Genomic DNA, 17,958 nt, shown 5'->3' with positions numbered 1-17,958 from the left:
TGTCACTTGCTGTCGAGTGCAGATGACATCACAGTTGCTCAAGACTCAGGCAACGACCAATCACAGCTCACCTGTTTTCTGAAGTTGAGCTGTGATTGGTTGTTACCTGAGACCTGAGCAACTGTGAAGCCATTTTCACTCAACAGCAAGTGGCAAAATGGCCGCCTTCTGATATTGATAAAAACTGATGGATTTTGCGGCTTAACTCATATTCCACTAACGCAATATTAACCAGAATACTGTATTTAGACTACAGTAGTGCGGCTGCATGGAACATATTGTCAAGAAGTTTTGAAGGGATTGACTTACTTAGTCTAGCTGGGGTAGTGGTCCAGCTATTTCACTGTTGATTTTGAACAGGAAACTGAGAAGGGGGGCGGACAACAGATGGACTTGTTTATTTTGACCTGTCGTCACATTTTAATCAGACGAGACCAAACACAACGAGTGTAGATGTGTGTTACTGCACAGAACCACCATGACCACTCTGTCTAAACAATGATGAAAACGGTTTGTTTTTTCCAGATGTAGTCATACCCATCTGTCTGTTATAGGCATACGAGATGCTTTTAATTTGGTAGCTGCCAGCAGGTAAAATCTCTAGGGCAAGTTTATCTTTGTAGGAAACTGACCCTAAAATGGTCGCTTTAAAGAAATTTGGTCAACCTCCTGTACATTTTATAGCATAGTTTAAGACTTTTCTTATGCGTCTAGTCCTGATAGACATGCCTACCAAATGTTGTATTCTGAAGTAAAACTGGCTTTAGGGGCTCAATTAAAAAAACAGGTGCCTTTTTTATTTATTTATTTTTATTTATTTATTATTATTTTTTTGTTTGTTTGTTTTTTAAATATCCCCCCCCCCCCAAAAAAAAAGGCACCAGTTTTTTTATTGAGCCCCTAAAGCCAGTTTTACTTCAGAATACATTTGGTATAATAATTTTTTATTTAATTTTTTATAAAAAAAGAAAAACAAAAAACAGGTGCCAACTCAAATATTTTGAAGTCTACCGTCCTCCATCTGTCTAGTATACTTGGTTCAAATTTGCTAGCAAATGGACAAAACCTCTTAGACACATTTACATTTGGAAATAACCCCAAAATGGCTGCTTCTAACCAAAATGGCAATGGCTCTTTTACACTTGTTTATGGGTAGACAATAACAACGTTCACATGTTTCTAGACTGGCTTCTTGGGCAGAATTTTCATAGAATTGCTGGCGACATTTTGAGTAGAAGTAGACTTCTTCCAAGTGTAAGGCCGTTGGGCAGGAAAACCGCAGGGTGCTTATCTTCTGGTCTTAACATTTCCTCGCCTCGTCGGCTTTTTCAGTAACGCTCAGCGGCCTCTCAAGAGGCTCCTTCCAAGCTGTGGCCGCGCTCCAACAGCCACAGGAAGTTCCCATGAATGTTCCCAAACGCTTGGCTGACGTGAACAACCGCGGAGACCGCAAGGGAGGTCCCTGTCGCATGCTAACAGCTACATGCTAGTTGAAGGACTTGATAGAAGGAGACTGATTAATACAATTTTGATGTACCGGTACGTGACTTAGCATTTAGGATTTTAGATGCCTTATACTGCTAGTCTTAAAATAGATATCGTGTAAAAGTTCAGAAAAAGTCAACGTTACCGACCGGTGAAGAACTTGGTGACAGAAGGGAGCTAGCAGTGAGCAAAAAAACAACAACAACAAAAAAACGTTTCTTGCAACTATAAATCAATGACTTATCCTCTGTTGTGTTTTTCTGGGAACAATTGACTTGAGTAATCCTTCAGAATAAGAGAATCTGGCATGATTCAATTTATTTATTTATTTATTTATTTAACGCAGGCTCCATTAGTAATTGCAGAGGGAAAGATTCCACCCAGGCCACTCACTCACTTTCGCTCTCGAGCCTGCGTGCCGTCGGAATGTAACGATGCAAAATAACACGCGGCCGTTAAAAATAACCCGCCAATATGTTTGGAGCGTCGCGAGGATTCCAGCGTACATTCCGCATGTCCGGGGGAAGGGAGGCCCTGGGCGAGGGGGTGGAGGGGGCGTCAAAAAGGAGCGCCTATTTGTGTCCCACCTAAAAGGAGACTGAAACAAGAACTTTCTCTAGAATTCTTAAGGAATTCCTGTCCAGGGGTCTTCTGCACCAATCTCATCCTTTGTGGCGCTGACTTTTTGACCCCCACTGATTTTAGAGTATCCTGTTCATGGGGGCAAATATTTACTCGATATCTCTGGATTGCGATGATAAGATGAGCCTTACTCATTCCACAAAATTTTCTGCGTTTTTTTTTTTTTTTTGCTGGTAATTGCAACTAATGCCGAGTCTTTGTTTTTTTAGTTGCTTGTGGACGTCTATGATAGAAATTAATCACACTCATTGCTTAGTTAGCATTCAAGCCTATATCGGCCTACTCCCAAGAGTCCATTTTATATTCCTGGCTCTGGAATGTTGTGTATACACACACCTCTATTAAACACACGCCATGTAGCTCCCGGTGCTGAGAGTCAATCTTGATGCTGTTTGCACAGCACGGTAACAGTGTGGCTGTAAAACATTACACCCCAAAGCAAAGAGCAAGTGACACACACGCACACAGAAAACAAAAGCACACTCAAAGCGTTATCAGTTTTATAAGCGCAGTCACTCCCACCGGTGTCACAAATAGCGAAAACTGCACGGCAATCACGTCGGCGCGTTAAGATTTGTGCCTGCTCATCTATTGATTTTAAAAGCATTAGTATGCCGCCACCGTCGGCAAACCCGGCCCCAGGCTCGGGGCGGTGGCGGCAATTCGATCACGCCGTGGGTCGGGCCCATTGCGGTGTCTACCTTAAAATGCTGAGTCATCGTAAAGCTGATAAAGATGCGAGTGTGCGTGTTACTGTGCGGGTTTCTGTGTGCGCATGGCAGCCTTGACCACGAGGTGACACTCGGGTCAGATTAAGATGACAAATGTGAAAGATTTGTGACAGTACGTGTGTTTGTGTGTGTTCTTGCACAGACAATAAAAATCGTAATGGCGATGTCATTTCTCGATGGATTCAAACGTAACAAACACCGAATTGAGTATCTTGAGTGCAGCGTTTGTGCTATTAAATAATGTAATGGAGATGAGTTTATTGTCACTGCTCATTTCAAAGGTACAGAGCAAAGAAATTCACACCAGAGGGGGAGAGAGAACGGGAAGCCTGGCGGGCCACCAAAAGCGACGCCCTGATTTTTCAGGTGGGGAAAAAAAATTGAAAGGAAAAAAACTGCCTAGTATGGATTTAGACCCCCCCAAAAAAACTCTTATTATTGTTGACAAATTCAAAGTGATTCTAAATACAATACTTAATAATAGCATTGTCACTTTTTCAAATTCAACTGTGACAAACAAAATTGTGCATCAGGATTTCTCTCAGTAATTTCAGAGTTAGTTGCCATAGTGACAATAGAAGCTGAACCCCCTTAAAAATAAAATACTAACAGCGTGTAATCACATTCAGACGTGACAAAAACTCAACTGTGCATGTTAGTTGGGGAGTTTGTGCTTGGTTGCCATGGCAACAACAGTAGCTGAAAGCGGAAGTTATGAAATTGTTTTTTGATGTGGCAGAAGTCACGCAAAAAACAAATTGATAGCTCAATGCTGCAGAGTAAAGGTCACTTTTTTTAAATAAAAAAATTAAAAAAGAACGAAAAAAAAAGTTTTTTCTTCACAAAAATAACACAACGTGACATCAATATTTTTGATAAAAATGGGGGCGGGGGGAAACTTGCTTTAAGAACATGACTTGAAAATATCTGTTTAATTTCATTCACAATGTCAAGTTAGAAATATGAAGCCTTAAAGCTAGCGTCAATATTCGGTTGCCATGGCAACAACAGAAATAATAGCACAAAACGTACTATTGACATTTTTTGGTCTTTCATTACAGTCCGAAAACACGCACAAAAAAGTTAATAGTCACATGTTTAGTTATAATGCAATCACCTCCCACGTCTGACAATTCGTTGTAAACTACAGTAATATGGTTCAAGTGTATCCCGTGAGTCGCGGCACACTGGGGAAGGTCTTGCGTATGCTCATGCACTTCTCCTGGTCCAGGAAAAGCGAGTTGGCCTTGATGGAGAGGCTGTGCTCCAGCGTCACTTTGGTCCTCAGCAGAGACTGAAGGCTGCCCTCGGCCTCCAGCAGCCTCTCCTGCAGCTTACGGATGGTGTCCTCGATCACTCGAACCTCCTCCACCAGCCTGGGAACGAGTTGATGAAAGAAAAAACCCCAAAGCGCATAATGACTGAGCGCCCTGATACCTGTGGTGCGGGTTGTCCCTGCAGAGCTCCACGTTGGGCCGGCGGGTGCGCTCCTCCATTCTGGTCTGGGCCACCTTCAGCGGGCTCTCTTTGTCCCGCAGAGCTTTCTTCAGGGACTCTATGAGCATCTCAGTCTGAAAAATCTCCTGCAGGGTCTGCGTGAGGCCGACGTCAATGAGATTAGCAGCGGACGACAAAGCGCTTCAGTGTGCGCGGCCGAAAAAGGTATTTGAATGTGTTCGGATGACGTTTGAGCTCTAATTTCCTAATTGTTGAAAATGCGCTTGATGATGGACCCTGTTTGGCTTATTTTCTAATATGAAGACGCGTGTCTGTGTTTACAATATTGTTTTGAAGTGTAGGAATGTACACACGTACATTTCTACCATTATTTTAGATTTACAAAATAGATTTTAGTCATCGGATATCAGCACAACCATCCACATTATTTTTTGAAGTCATTTGAAATATTTACAAATTAATTGATTTGATTATTTATTGTTATTGACTATTATTTAAATTAATACTAATAAAAATAATGTATTTTTACGCGTGGAGTAGTCATTGCATTCAATCGAAATTGAATTACAATTTCAGTCAGCATAACCGTAAAAAAATAATAATTAATACAATTTTTTAAATAACTTATTTAAAATGTATTTATTTATTTAAATAAATCCCCAAATTACTTGCATAATTATAGTGTTCCCCCCAAAATAATTTTACAAAAATAAATGAACACCCTAATGGTGATTTCAATCATTACCAAAATAACCGTGTTTAATATCTTCATCATAATCGAGCAGCCCCAGGTTGTGGGTTCGATCCCATGCCATCGTGACCACATCGAAGTATCCTTGAGCAAGATACCGAACCACCAGTTGCTCCTGATGCTGTGCCATCAGAAGGTGAATGAGTAGTTAAATTGACCCTTGACCCTAATAACATGATAGAAACTATATTGATGGATTTTCCAAAGGGATTTAGTGTAAACCGGCACGAAAACAGTTGTGATCATGTGACGATGTGGACCTTGGCAAGGTGCGCCTGTAGGCTGTTTCTGGCGTCGGCCGTCTGCGCCACGCGGCTGGTGAAGGACACGTTGACGTTGTTGAACTGACTCCACATTTCGCCGGAGGTGACGCCGAGCAGCGCCTCGATCTCGTCGCGTAGTTTGCGCGAGGCGGCGCGCTGGCCCTGCGAGCGCAGCACGTTGTCGTCGGTGAACTTGGACCACGACGCCGGCAGGGAGACCCTGTGGGGCAAAATAGCGGGACAAGCGTCACGTTGAGGATCTGGAAAAAGGGTTTTGATGGATCGCCACTCGCAAGGGGTCGAGCCGTTCGATGCCGCGGAAGTAGCCGATGCCGTCCGATGTGTTCCTCAGGTGATGGCAGCGGTCGTCTATCCTCTGCGCCGTCACTTTGTCGCTCAGGTCTCGTTCCAGCTCGTGCTGCGCCGCGCGGTTCAACCTGTGTCGTGCCCCAGATAAACCGACAAATATCAAAACGGCATGATTGCCCTTCCGTTCCGTCCGCCATGACGTGACTCACGCCAGCTGGGCTGTGGCTCTCTCCAGATGTTGCCTCATCCTAGTCTGACAGGATTTTATTACCTCCACTTCCTGTTTGAATCAATAGTTTCATTATTACATTTTATCATTTAATTTATTTTCATTTCTCACCTTGATCAGGTCCTTCTCGACGTCGTCGTGGACCAGGTCGATGGCCATGCGCTTCTCCCGGTGGTACAGACATTCCTGGGACACCTGTTGAACAGTTAGCGCACCTTGATGCTAACGTTATGCTAACGGAGAGGGTGCCGTCTCAGCAGTGATACGTCAATATTGTAGACGGTAAGCAAACAATATTCATGCATGTGTGGTTGACTTTAAAGTATGTTCAAAGACAGACAAAAAACATACACACCAAATAAGGGTCTGCTAGTTAGCACATCTTCCTGCTAACCGCTAACACCCCTTGTTTTGTTAATGATGGACCTAAAATACGAATGTAGAAAAGCTGAGAGAAATCGTCGTCTAAATTCTGGATGCTCATGACAGTCTTAGTTCAGTGGACACCTGTTGACAAGTTAGCGTGTCTTAATGGTAACGGCTAGCATCTCGTGCAGTGTTAATATATTCATTTTGTACACAGTAGGCATAAAATATTGATGTTTGACGGTCACTCTCATTTTTGACAAATTAGCACGTCTTCGTGTTGATAGCTACCGTCCCGTGCTGTGTTAATATATCACTAATATGTATATACTGTATATATATATATATATATATATATATAAAATAATTATGTAGCGCTACTCTAGATGTTTGGGTGTGATGACAAGAACTGGTGGATAATTTCGGACACCGGCTAACGTCATAATTTAGGTAGCCCTTACGCTAGTTGACAGGTTAGCACGTCTTCATGCTAGTGGCAAGTTTGCTGAAAAACTAATCGAGTTGTGTTTTTTGTGCTCTTTCTGTAACTCCCTAAATTGTAACAAGATACTGCCAAAGCCCTTACTATTAGGAATGTAGTAATTGGTGTGAAGGAACTGCTGAATTGATCCATTGACCCCAACTGTATATTCATGGTTCGGCAATCACAAATTTGAGGAGGAAGAGTGAAGTTATGCCGGGTTGTTGGCAGAAGAAGTCTCTTCTTGCTGTGCTGATGTAAATGTTGTCTTAGATGACTTTGAAATTATATTTAAGTGTTTCGAGATCATATAGTTTTAGCTTGGCATCATTTACTAGCTTTCTTTCTCGGGTTCAATTTCGGATGCTTACTCCTTGGGCCATTAACGTAGAGGACACATCTTAAGTAAGTCACTAAACAAATCTTTGGTCCCAGGATCTCATCCCCAAGGCATTATCGGATCTCCAACGTCACCGCTTTGTCGACCCTCACCTGAAGCGGCCGCTCGGTCTCAGCCAAGGCCCTCTCCAGCCGCCTCTTGACCTCAGCCAGCGCCGCCGTCTCTCCCACCACGTTGTCCACCTCGTGACTCAGCTCCGCCCGCCAGAAGGCGATGTCGTTGAGGCGCTCGCCGATGTTCTTGCTGGTGTTCTCCTGCGTGCGGCGCGTCAGCTGCTCCTTGTCCTGGATCAGACGCATTGTGTCGCGCCGGAGCCGCTCCGCGCTGTTGCGAGACGCCTCCGACTGGCGGTAGTTGCCCTGGTTGGACTTGAACCAGTCGTCGGGTGTGTAGCGGGTGCTCAGCGTGCTGCGGTTGGACGGGTAGAACATGGTGTCTGCGCGAATGAGATCCGGGACGCCTCGCTGCAAAGTGGGGACGGTGCCGTCGTTCTTGTAGTAGCTGCTGGTTCTCCACTGGTTGGCGCTGTGGTTGGCGGACTGCGTGTTTCGGTAGCTGGACGCCATGGTGGTGATGGCGGGGAGGAAGTGGCTGGTCTTGGGTCGAACATACGAGGCTGTCAGCTCCATGTCTAAAAAAATCCTACTTGAAGACGTCTTCCTTCAGCGTCCAAAGTTGAAGCTTGCGTTTCTCTGTGCCACTCACCTGCAAATGAGCTCAAGTCCTCCACAAGGTGATGGCACATGCATAATACATCAACGTATTCTAAGTGTGCAAGTCATTCATTGGCCGGGCCAGCCAATGGCAGCGTCAAGCGGCCCGTCCAAGATTTCTGTTGACACAATGCTGGTTGCCGCGGGTTACAGCCGCCCTCCCCAGCAGGCCGCGTTCATGCTGAGCAGGTGCTTTTACTTTGTCAATAAAAGAAGCCGAAGCGCCTCAGAGTGTAAAATGACACAACAGTGTTTGCACATGTTGTGTTGTATTGTAGCTTTACAACACAACACAATTCAATTCAATCAAGTACCATTTTTGAGTTATTTTATTTTGAGCCATTTTTTGCTGTAGAATGCCAACCTCAATTAAAAATACAGTACAAATATATTTTATACAGGAAACTTGTAATTAAAATTAAAAAAAAAATCATTAGACTTTTTTTTTTAATTGTACAAATAAAATGTATTTATAAAAAATAGCGACCACAAGCTAGCTCAAATTGTTGAGTTTGTCATAGAAAGAAGGTATGTCATATTTTATTAAATTATTTTGTAGTTTAATGTTTAAAGGTTTAAAAGTTTGTTTTTGTTTTTTACTTTTACATCATTGAGGATAAATGTCATGTTTTGAATAATAATTTTGTTTCTATGTTAGTTCTGTAAACATTTACAAAGGAATTCCTTGAATTAGCTACCGCAAACTAGGCAAAGCACATAAAGAGATCATTTGTTTCAAATTAAATTATCTGTTTTAATTATTTTTTATTGCGTAAATGCTTATATTTAACCTCCTATTATCAAATTAGCTAACACGAGCTAAGCTAGGCGCAAAGCCAGATGGTTAATTTTGTGATCGTAAATAGCGGCAGTCATATATTAAATTCTCATTTTTGTGTTAGAATTACCATCACAAATGATGTAGTGGTCAGCTCGACTGACTTCGCCGTTTATTGAGGAAATGCTGGTACTGCATATAATTGTATCATTCCATAGTTGAACTTATGCTAAATGTTATAGAGGAAATAAAAATAGCTACCCGAAGCTAAGCTCAGTCCATTGCAAGAGTGATAAAGATTTATTCTGATTTGATGCCGTAGAAAACTAGCGTCACTTTTTATAAAAAAAAAATTCATCCAAAATAGTTATAGTTAACTGCACATTTACTCAAATTAGCAACCTCACGCTAGGCTACGTTCATAGTCGTGTTGTTGATTTTACGTTGTGAAAAAGACGAGACTTTTTTAAATAAATGTTTTTGCCTTAAACGGGACGACAAGCAATCTGAGCTGGCAAGCAAAGCGCCGAGCTGTCAGTTTGGATTACACTCACCTGTTGAATAATTGATGCGGCAGGAAGAGGACACACAATCATAATCTGTGTTGAGTTACACGGCCATGTTGAAAATGAGGATCATTTACAGAAATGTCTACTTGAGAGCTTTTGTAGCGTATGCGCTTGAAAAATGGAGTATGTAAGTATGGAGCAAAAATGTTGGACTAATGGCTTGTCTTTGAATGGTTATGGGTTAATATATGTATACAAAAAAATGTTTAAATGTAATTTTACATTATATTTTGCCAATAGAATTGGCTAATACTATGAAGTTTCTGACAGTATGCTACTAATTTTGGGAATTCCTGTTGCGTATTTAACTTAATTGCCCCAAATTGACTACTCTGATTGTTGTTAGTTGTTGAGCAAACATTTCACATTCTGTGTATATAAAGGACTGATAAAACAGTGGGAAAATAAAACAGATGTCACAAGTAAATGACTAGGAATTTGTATTTTTCTCTGTATAAAACCTGGCAACCAAATGCTGATTTTCGCTTAAGCTAGCTTGTTTTGAGTGGAGGCAATTGTGTGTTTTTAGGAAGGACGGGCTAGGCATGACAAAAAAAAAATCAAAAGTTCACCATTTTGTTTTGAGGCAGTCAATCTGAGCTCATTTTTGTGCCTATCGTAAACATGGTGGCTTGTATTTAGACTGGAATGAAAAGTCGCTTAACATGGCAAGGTTAAAGACACGCCTGTCCCCACTGTGGCCTCAACTGGCTATAAATAAACCTCCTTCCGAAGAAAGTAGAAATAAGACAGCCCTCCTTTGAGTGAAAAAGAAGTTGTCAAATTTAAGAAAAGTGTTACAGCTGTGTGTAGTCTGCAACCAGTGCACAAATGTAAGCATGCAACATGGTTCCTGCGAGATGTTGTGGGCGCGAGGGTGGTGATATTCTCACATGGCATTAAAACCAAACAAATCTGTAACTACTGTAGCTAACCCCAAAGAAACATTACATTTTTTTCCAAGATTGGAAGTTGTAGCCCTAAAAACGTGACAAGTGAAAAAAGATCCGCTAACTAGCGTAGCTTGCGTAGCATGAATGCTGGCACACTGGCACATCAAGTGAGTAACTAAATAAATAAATGTCACATATGTTACAGTCTGGACAGTGACCCGCTACCCCCCCCCCCCCCAATTGCCCCCACTCCTCCGCTCTGCTGCGCTCGACACAGTGCCTCCGATGGAATGTGATGACCATGGAGCGGACAAAGCCCACCATTCATGGCCCCTCGGCCCACTCTGGATGCCCGCAACTGGGAGCCTTGATTTCATAGCTGGGAGGGGGCACGGGCGACAGGAGAGGCTTGTGTCCGCCCCAGTGTAAATTCATTGTGTAGCATCAAATACATGGTTGAAATTGTTAAAGGCGATTGAAAGACTTTTTAAACAACACGGTCGTCTGTCTACTTCCTGTCTAGAGTATCCTGGGCGGAAACACAATAGAGTCTGTGCTGTTGCTGTGCGACCGGTTATAAACATGTTGCTGCTCCATTGCCATGCGACATCTATACTCTCGTTGGGTGTCATGAACACGACTACAGCTGCTTATACAGTACATAGTAGTGCTAATTTCGTTAACATTTTTTTTTTAATCGTCAACACATTTTTTACCGGACAAAAGCTACATTAGACCAGACTAAAACTCTAATTAATTCAAAAATAACTGGGACTGAATTAGTATGCATTTTCATCAACTAATGAAGAAAAAACGGAAATGTACTCCATTTAATAAAAACTGGACTGGACATTTTAGTTCATAAACAAAGACGAGAGGAAAATGATATGATTTTGTAAAATCTAGTCTCTGCTAAGCTTTTACTTTGGCACTGTCATGTGACACCGTGACATACCCCCTTTCAAATCTGTAGCTTGTGAGTGCAACATGTACAAACACATGGGGCAGACAGGAGATTAATTCGGGGTGAAAGGTTAAAAAAAAAGAAGTAAATAATAGTTATAACGTTCCAATAACAATGTTGATCCGACCGCTAACTAATGCTGGCTAACTTGCTAGCTCGTAGCATGGAGCCATAGTAAGCCACTTGATATACTGTCATTGTGTGTTTTTCATCAAAAAGATGAGAGAAAATGTTATTTGAAATAGTTTTAGATCCAAAATGTTCAACATTATCTGCTGACTAAAAAACATACAGGGGTAAAATGATTCCGCTTTGTTTGATGATGTGGTACCTTCGACTTTTTTGTGCGTTACAAAATGGAGGATTCCTCTGACTTCGTTCGGCGTCCTGTCATCCTAAGTGGGTGTGCCAATCCAATGTCAGGAAGCGAGTTTTGGGGCTACGTTAAAACTACAAACTCGAGGGTTCAATCAAGTACTGTATCAGAAGTACAGCTGTGCAGCTTCTGTCGTGCATGCACCGACAGAAGTATCTTTGTGCGGAGAGGACATTGGCCTCCAGCGACTATAAAGGGTACACTGAGGCGACGGTGGCAGCCAGCGGAACGCTCCAGCAGGTGATTGAAAGCGGCGAGGAACAAAAAAAATGAAGTGAAAGATTTAGGAGTGAGGAGATTCTCATCCGAGCGCGGCCAGTTGCCGCGCAACCGCTGGCGCTAACTCAGCTAGCGCAAACTGCAGTAGGGGTCTCTATGAGAACGCCATCCCTCCGAGTTATTGTCAAAATCGACTGGTTGCTTTTCTTCACACTCCTCCTTGGCAGAGGTGGCAAATCCAGGTCCAGAAAATAAAAACCCTGCCACAGTATGCCTTTAGCCCCAGGTGCTAGCTAGTGAGCTCCCTAGCTAGTTACCTGCTAGGGAGCTCGCTAGCAAGCACAATGGGCTAAAGGCAGGGTTTTTACCTTCCATGGTTTTGTTTTGCCATCACCGCTCATGTCTTTTCTAGTCATGTGACGTTAGCAAGCTAAGCAAGCAAAGAACGTAGCAGGCCGAATGTGTTCCATATGTAGCCACCCCTGCCCAAGGAGCATAGGTGGCAAAGCCAGGTCCAGAAAACACTGCCACAGTTTGGCTTTAGCCCCAGGTGCTAGCTAGCGAGCTCCCAAGCTAGTTATTTGCTAGGGAGCTCCTAGTTACCTGCTAAGGAGCTAGCTAGCTAGCACAAGGGGCTAAAGGCAAACTGTGGCAGGGTCTTTACTTTCCAGGTGCTAGCTAGCGAACTTTCTAGCTAGTTACTTGCTAGGGAGCTCGCTAGCTTAGCACAAGGGGATAAATATGGGACACATTCGGCCTGCTACGTTCTTTGTTTGCTAAGCTTGCTAACGTCACATCACTAAACCTAGAAAAGACCTAAGCGGTAAATCATTGTTATGGAGCGTGAAATGTCGGTTTACTAACGGCGGAGGTTTGCTAGCAGTCTTTCCATGTAATCTTATTCCGTAGCAAAACACTATATCTTTGAGAAAAGTAATCTAGCTAGCCATGCTAGTCCGTCCGTATCTTCCACTGTCATAAATTAATCAGTTTTGTCAATACATGTTGATCAAAGATATGTAGTCAAATGTCTAACTAACCCTAAACCACCGTCCAGTGGGACGGCTTCTAAAAGAGCGCAACCTGAGCACCGCGAGCCACGCGCGACACGTAAACCCGACACAAACAGCTGCTCCCGACGCATTCCGGCGCGCAATCGGTGTGCGCGCGCTGCCAAAGGCCAAAGTGCGCGCGGCAAGGTGTCGGATGCGCCGCCAGGCACGCGAGACACGCCCCGCTGCCATTTAGCGGCACACCCAAATAGACACGTTTGAGTGCCAACATCGGCTAAATTCCTTCATCCCGAACAAAAGCGAGAGGGGCGGGAGATTCAGATGCGCCGCTTCTGCACGAGGCGGAGAAGAGGCATTTAAAACCAAGGCCTTTTTGTTTCTCCAGGCATTTTCCAACCCCTGCGCCCGAGCCTCCCCCACCAAGAGCATGCCGGCCGGCCGCACAAGTGCTCAAATTGTCTTCCCGCTTCCCAAATTTGGGACCCGAGTAGAACGAGGTCTTTGTCCAAGTGTGACCCGGCCGTGTACGTGCTCTGTTTGCCGGATGAAGGGTGCTCTTGATCAGGACAGTGGATCAGCCCACCCCAAGATCATCTATTCAGTCCAACTAGCGGTTTGCACATCTGCCTCACAATATCGAGACACTTGTTGTACAGTATTCCGTCTGCCTTGCCTTCATTGTGTCAGGTGCACGAGCCACGTGAAAGGTGCCCACAGCACTCTGCAAGTGTGTGTGTGAGACGGCCCACAGCAGCTGGGAATGCCGTTGACCTCAAAGCGACTCTGCCAAGGTCAGCGAGGAAATCTAAAACTCGAAAACGGCACGATCCCCACGGCCCGCCGCCAGACCAGCAGAGATTCACGCCGCCACCCGAGCGTGATGTCATCAACTTCCGGGAAAAGCCCTGCATCTAAATGTCAGGGAATGTGACATATCCCAGCCGCCATCACTCCGGGAAAAAAGCTTGTCTGTCATCTGCCCAGCTGCGCTGGTTTCGGAGGGCGACCACCCAAAGACCCGCTGTCACGTGGTTGATCCTGGTCCGACTTGGAAGCGTTTTGCCTCTTCAGCGCCAACCCGCCAACCACAGGCTCGGACGCTGCGGCCGCACAACAGTGTGTAAACTTACCGGCCAAAACATTAGGTACGCTAGCTAGACCGCAGCCAAAACACTTCTGTTCTAATTTAGACCTCATTTTCATAGGTTTAGATCTATATGTTAATATTTGTATATATGTGTACAGTATAAAACTACAAAATGAACACAAACTTGAACAAATATATTATAATTACAAAAAATTCTATAAATAAAAATAATAGTGTAAAAAATGCTGAGTTTAACTGACACTGATTTACTAGTCTAAACATGACATTCTGATTAAAATTATATTTGTGGAATATGAGTTATGAAGCAGAATCCAGCCATCTCAGGGGGCGGCCATGTTGCCGCTTGTCGACACAAGATGACATCAATGTTGCTCAGGTCTTAGGTAACAACCAATCACAGCTCAGCTTCAGAAAACAGGTGAGCTGTGATTGGTCTCTGAGCCCCGAGCAACTGTGATGTCATCTTCAGTCCAGCCGTTTTTATCCATCTGAGGCGGCGGCCATTTTGCCACTTGCTGTCGACTGAAGATGACATCAATGTTGCTCAGGCAACAACCAATCAGAGCTCACCTGTTTTGTGAAACTGCCGTGTGATTGGTTGTTACATGAGATCTGTAGCAAAATGGACGCCTTCTGATATTGATAAAACCAGCTGGATTTTGCTGCTTAACTCATATTCCACTAACGCAATATTAAGCAGATTACCATATTTGGACCAGTGGAGCTGCATAGAACATATTATTGTCCAAAAAACAAAATTTGGGTTTAACACCCCCTTTAAAAATGTATGATCTGCAATCTAGTACCACAATGACGATGATAAATGTATAGCGCAGTAGTTAGCACATTTTCACATACTGTACTCTCGCCAGTTCGGTGTCATCGAGAGGGCGAACACTTGTAATTACCAGTCATTTTATAGCTAATACATCATGTCCGACACATTTTTTACAACCTCATTAATTCCGCCGCTTCAGGCGACTCGCCGCCATGTTTGCACTTATTGTCCCGCCAGTGCCACAAGCCCGCCTCTGTGCGCTCGTCCGCCTCGCATTCTCCCGCCTGCGGCTCGGAGGCCGAATGGCGGGCCTGAGTGACGTCAGCACTGCAGAGCGGACGCCGGTCAGGACTCGGGAGGGCGTTGGTAGAAAATCCGCGGCGGAAGTCATACGAGGACAGGAAGAAATGGGAGCACCCCGACGCCCCCTGCAGTTCACAAGTGGAACTTGTTGTTCCGACGCGTTTACTGCTGTGCGACAAAGGCTGACATTGAGCGGGCGCGTGAGGGCGCTGTAAATGTTTTCAAGCGGGCGCCGTTATCTTTTTACGACATTTGAGACAAAGTCACCGGTGGGAAGACTTCTTATAAGACGCTCAATTGGCTGGCGTAGCGTCGGGTTCTGAGGTTGACTGTTTTCCTCTAGGATATCCCAAAAAAAGTGTGAAAATAAGGGTTCAAGTCAGGGTCAGAGTTTTAATGTAGTTTTTCAAGCTAATGCTACGTACTAAGTTAGGGTTTCAAATAATTGTTTAACTCATTCACTGCCATTGACGGCTATAGACGTCAAACATTCATTTGAACTATTTCTATTAGTTTAACATATTTTTCCACTTTTGCTAACATGAGTATGAAAACCTCGAAAAAAATTATGTACATTTAGAACAGATATAAAATTTGTGATTAATCGTTAACAAGTGAAGTCATGTGATCAATTACAATAAAAAAATGAATCGTCTGACAGGCCTAATTTAAACAAAAATATTAAAAATAAGGGCCGTTTAATTGTAATTAATCGCATGATAATTTTATATCTGTTATAAATGTGCAATAAAAAAAAGCTAGATTTTCATTAAAAAAATGAAATGAAACAAAAAAAAAAGTTAAACTAATAGAAATAGTTCACATGAATTTTTGACGTCTATAGTCGTCAATGGCAGTGAATGAGTTAAAGTCAGGCTTTTGGTTAGAAGCAGGCAGTGTATGGGTTTCAAACCAGGGTGAGGGTGTCTAATTATTATGTTTACAGATTAAAATGTCCAAAAAATCAGGTTGAGTACACAGTATTGCTCTGGTGGCCACATCTAGCCTGGTCTTCGAGGCACCGCAGTTCAAAGTTCAAGGTCTTGTTGCTTTTTGGGACCATTGTTTGCAAATGGTGTTAGCATTAGCGTTAGCATTAGCAAAGGAATGGCCATGCTCTTTTTGCTTGCTCTCTTGTGCCAACACCCGGAGCATCCCAAGCACGTCGGGTCGGATTGGCTTGCACTTATAAATACCACCGGCAATCTCTCTTTAAACATGTCTGACATTGTGCGCGCGTACGTGCATGCCTGTGTGTGTGTGTGTGTGTGTTGTTTTGTTTTTTAGCGCCATCGCATTCCAGCTATGATAATACAAGCACAAGACACCAAGACCGCTCTACAAATATCTGAATCCATAAAAAATAACCACCAAATATCCTGACCATTTGATTGATTTATATTTTAATTTGAAATGTGACATCATTGGCCCAAATGGTAGAATAATTGGATTTTAATGAAAGGTTTAAGACTTGTAGTGACGACTCCGTTGTTCAGGACGAAAACAAAAAGTGCACCGGGTTGTCTTTTTGGAGCAATGGAGAATTCATCCTGGTGGGCGGGGCACAAAGTGACCTTGTCGTGACCGTTTCCACCCAAGGTGAGGTCACAGAGTTCTGACACGGCACATCCCGTCAAGCGGCGCTTCCTGCTGTCAGCAGACGAGGACCCGCTTCCTTCCTCCGAGAGGCCAATGAATGAACACGATTGGGCGGGGTTGGGTGTCGTCACGTCTCATCATTTGTGATGTCGTCCCCCACTTCCAGACTCATTTTTCAACTAACAATATTCAGTGTAATTGGGCTTTTGGGGGCGGCGGGGCGACATGCTGGGAAGTAAGACTAAAATAATAATAATTAAAAAAATTAACTATACTTAACGTACTTTTTATGACGTGGTGTATTAACTAGGGGAAGTCAACCCAACAAAATGTTCTTTACAATAATATGTTCTATCCAAACACAGCATTCTGAATGCCAAAAGCCACTCTTTTTAGCCATCTAAGGTGGCGGCCATTTTGCCACTCGCTGTCGACTTTAACTCTTTTACTGCCAAAAACGTTAAATGATGTTTAGTAAAAACCTACGGAGGAGCACCAAAGACGTTAAAAGATGTTCACCAAGTTTTTTTTTTTTTGTTTTTTTTTTGGGAAACGGGTGGAGGAAAGCCTTGGCCAGCTGTGCTGAAAGTATCAAGCAGATCTAGTTAGTATAATGCCTATTTTTGGCCCCTAGATGGCAGCGATGACTCTCTTTGGACAAGATTGGGGAGGCGTCAGTAGAAGACGTCTAAAAAAACGTCATAAAGCCTCACCGGCTAGCGATGCTAACGCCGGAAAACGCGGAGCACAACCGAGCACGCTCAGGCGGACGTTCAATCGGACGACGAAGAGTGCCCCGAGTCCAATGCATATTCATCGGAGGAGTGGGTACAGTCTGATCACGGAGAAGACACTGGTTATGGACTACGATGCCACCATGAATGGAGCGGATAAGATGGATCAACCACCCGGGTATAGGAACTGAAGGACATGAGGAAGCCAGACGTAACACCACCGTAACGTCACCGTATCATGATCCTGAGAGTAGACTTGATGGCAACATGGCCAAACACACACTGAAGTATATACTTGCTATTCCCCGGAAAAAAAAGCCAGCAAGAAAGTGTAACGTCTGCACGTTAAGGGGCCATCGCAGTGAAACGAATCTGTTGTGCAAATCCTGCTGCGTCCACTTGCACGCAGGGGAGTGTTACAAAAAGAAAAACTGTATTTGAAACATCCACACAATTGTAAGTAGTACCACAGTTGCACACATTTGTAAATAGTTTGCCAAATTGTTTTGCCAAATTGTTACACTGTTGAATGTAAATAAACGTATTTTGCTATCAAAAAACACTTTTTCATTGTTGGTGGTGGTGTATTACAGAAGTAAAGCACTGTTTAGGTGTTTGTGGCATCATTCATGGAAAAAAAGGTCTCATTCACTAGAGTGCATGAAATAATATTGTTTCACAAAAAGCTTGATTTCTCCGTTCTTTGTTTCAAAACAGAGCATTTGGGTGAAACTAACCATTTTCTATTGTTGATTACTGAAAAACGGAATAAGGTAGAAACAAACTTTTTTTCTGA

The 17,958-nt window shown here is 43.4% G+C and overlaps 1 protein-coding gene across 1 annotated transcript; it reads right to left on the bottom strand.

Moving 5' to 3' along the window:
• Positions 1-3,082: 3,082 nt before the first annotated feature.
• On the bottom strand, positions 3,083-8,145 carry tekt3 (tektin 3). Its single transcript, XM_077550295.1, has 7 exons — positions 7,208-8,145; positions 5,980-6,063; positions 5,849-5,919; positions 5,624-5,767; positions 5,328-5,550; positions 4,296-4,450; positions 3,083-4,234 (listed from the first exon to the last, which is right to left on the bottom strand). Exons 1-7 carry the CDS (start codon positions 7,742-7,744, stop codon positions 4,018-4,020), a joined length of 1,431 nt encoding a protein of 476 aa, XP_077406421.1. The 5' UTR covers positions 7,745-8,145; the 3' UTR covers positions 3,083-4,017.
• Between the last annotated feature and the right edge of the window lie 9,813 nt (positions 8,146-17,958).

This window comes from Vanacampus margaritifer, chromosome 18, assembly GCF_051991255.1.
Source record: "Vanacampus margaritifer isolate UIUO_Vmar chromosome 18, RoL_Vmar_1.0, whole genome shotgun sequence".
NCBI classification, from domain to species: Eukaryota; Metazoa; Chordata; class Actinopteri; order Syngnathiformes; family Syngnathidae; genus Vanacampus; species Vanacampus margaritifer.
The sequence above is the reverse complement of the archived record's forward strand: the minus strand, read 5'-3'. Positions and strand labels throughout refer to the sequence as shown.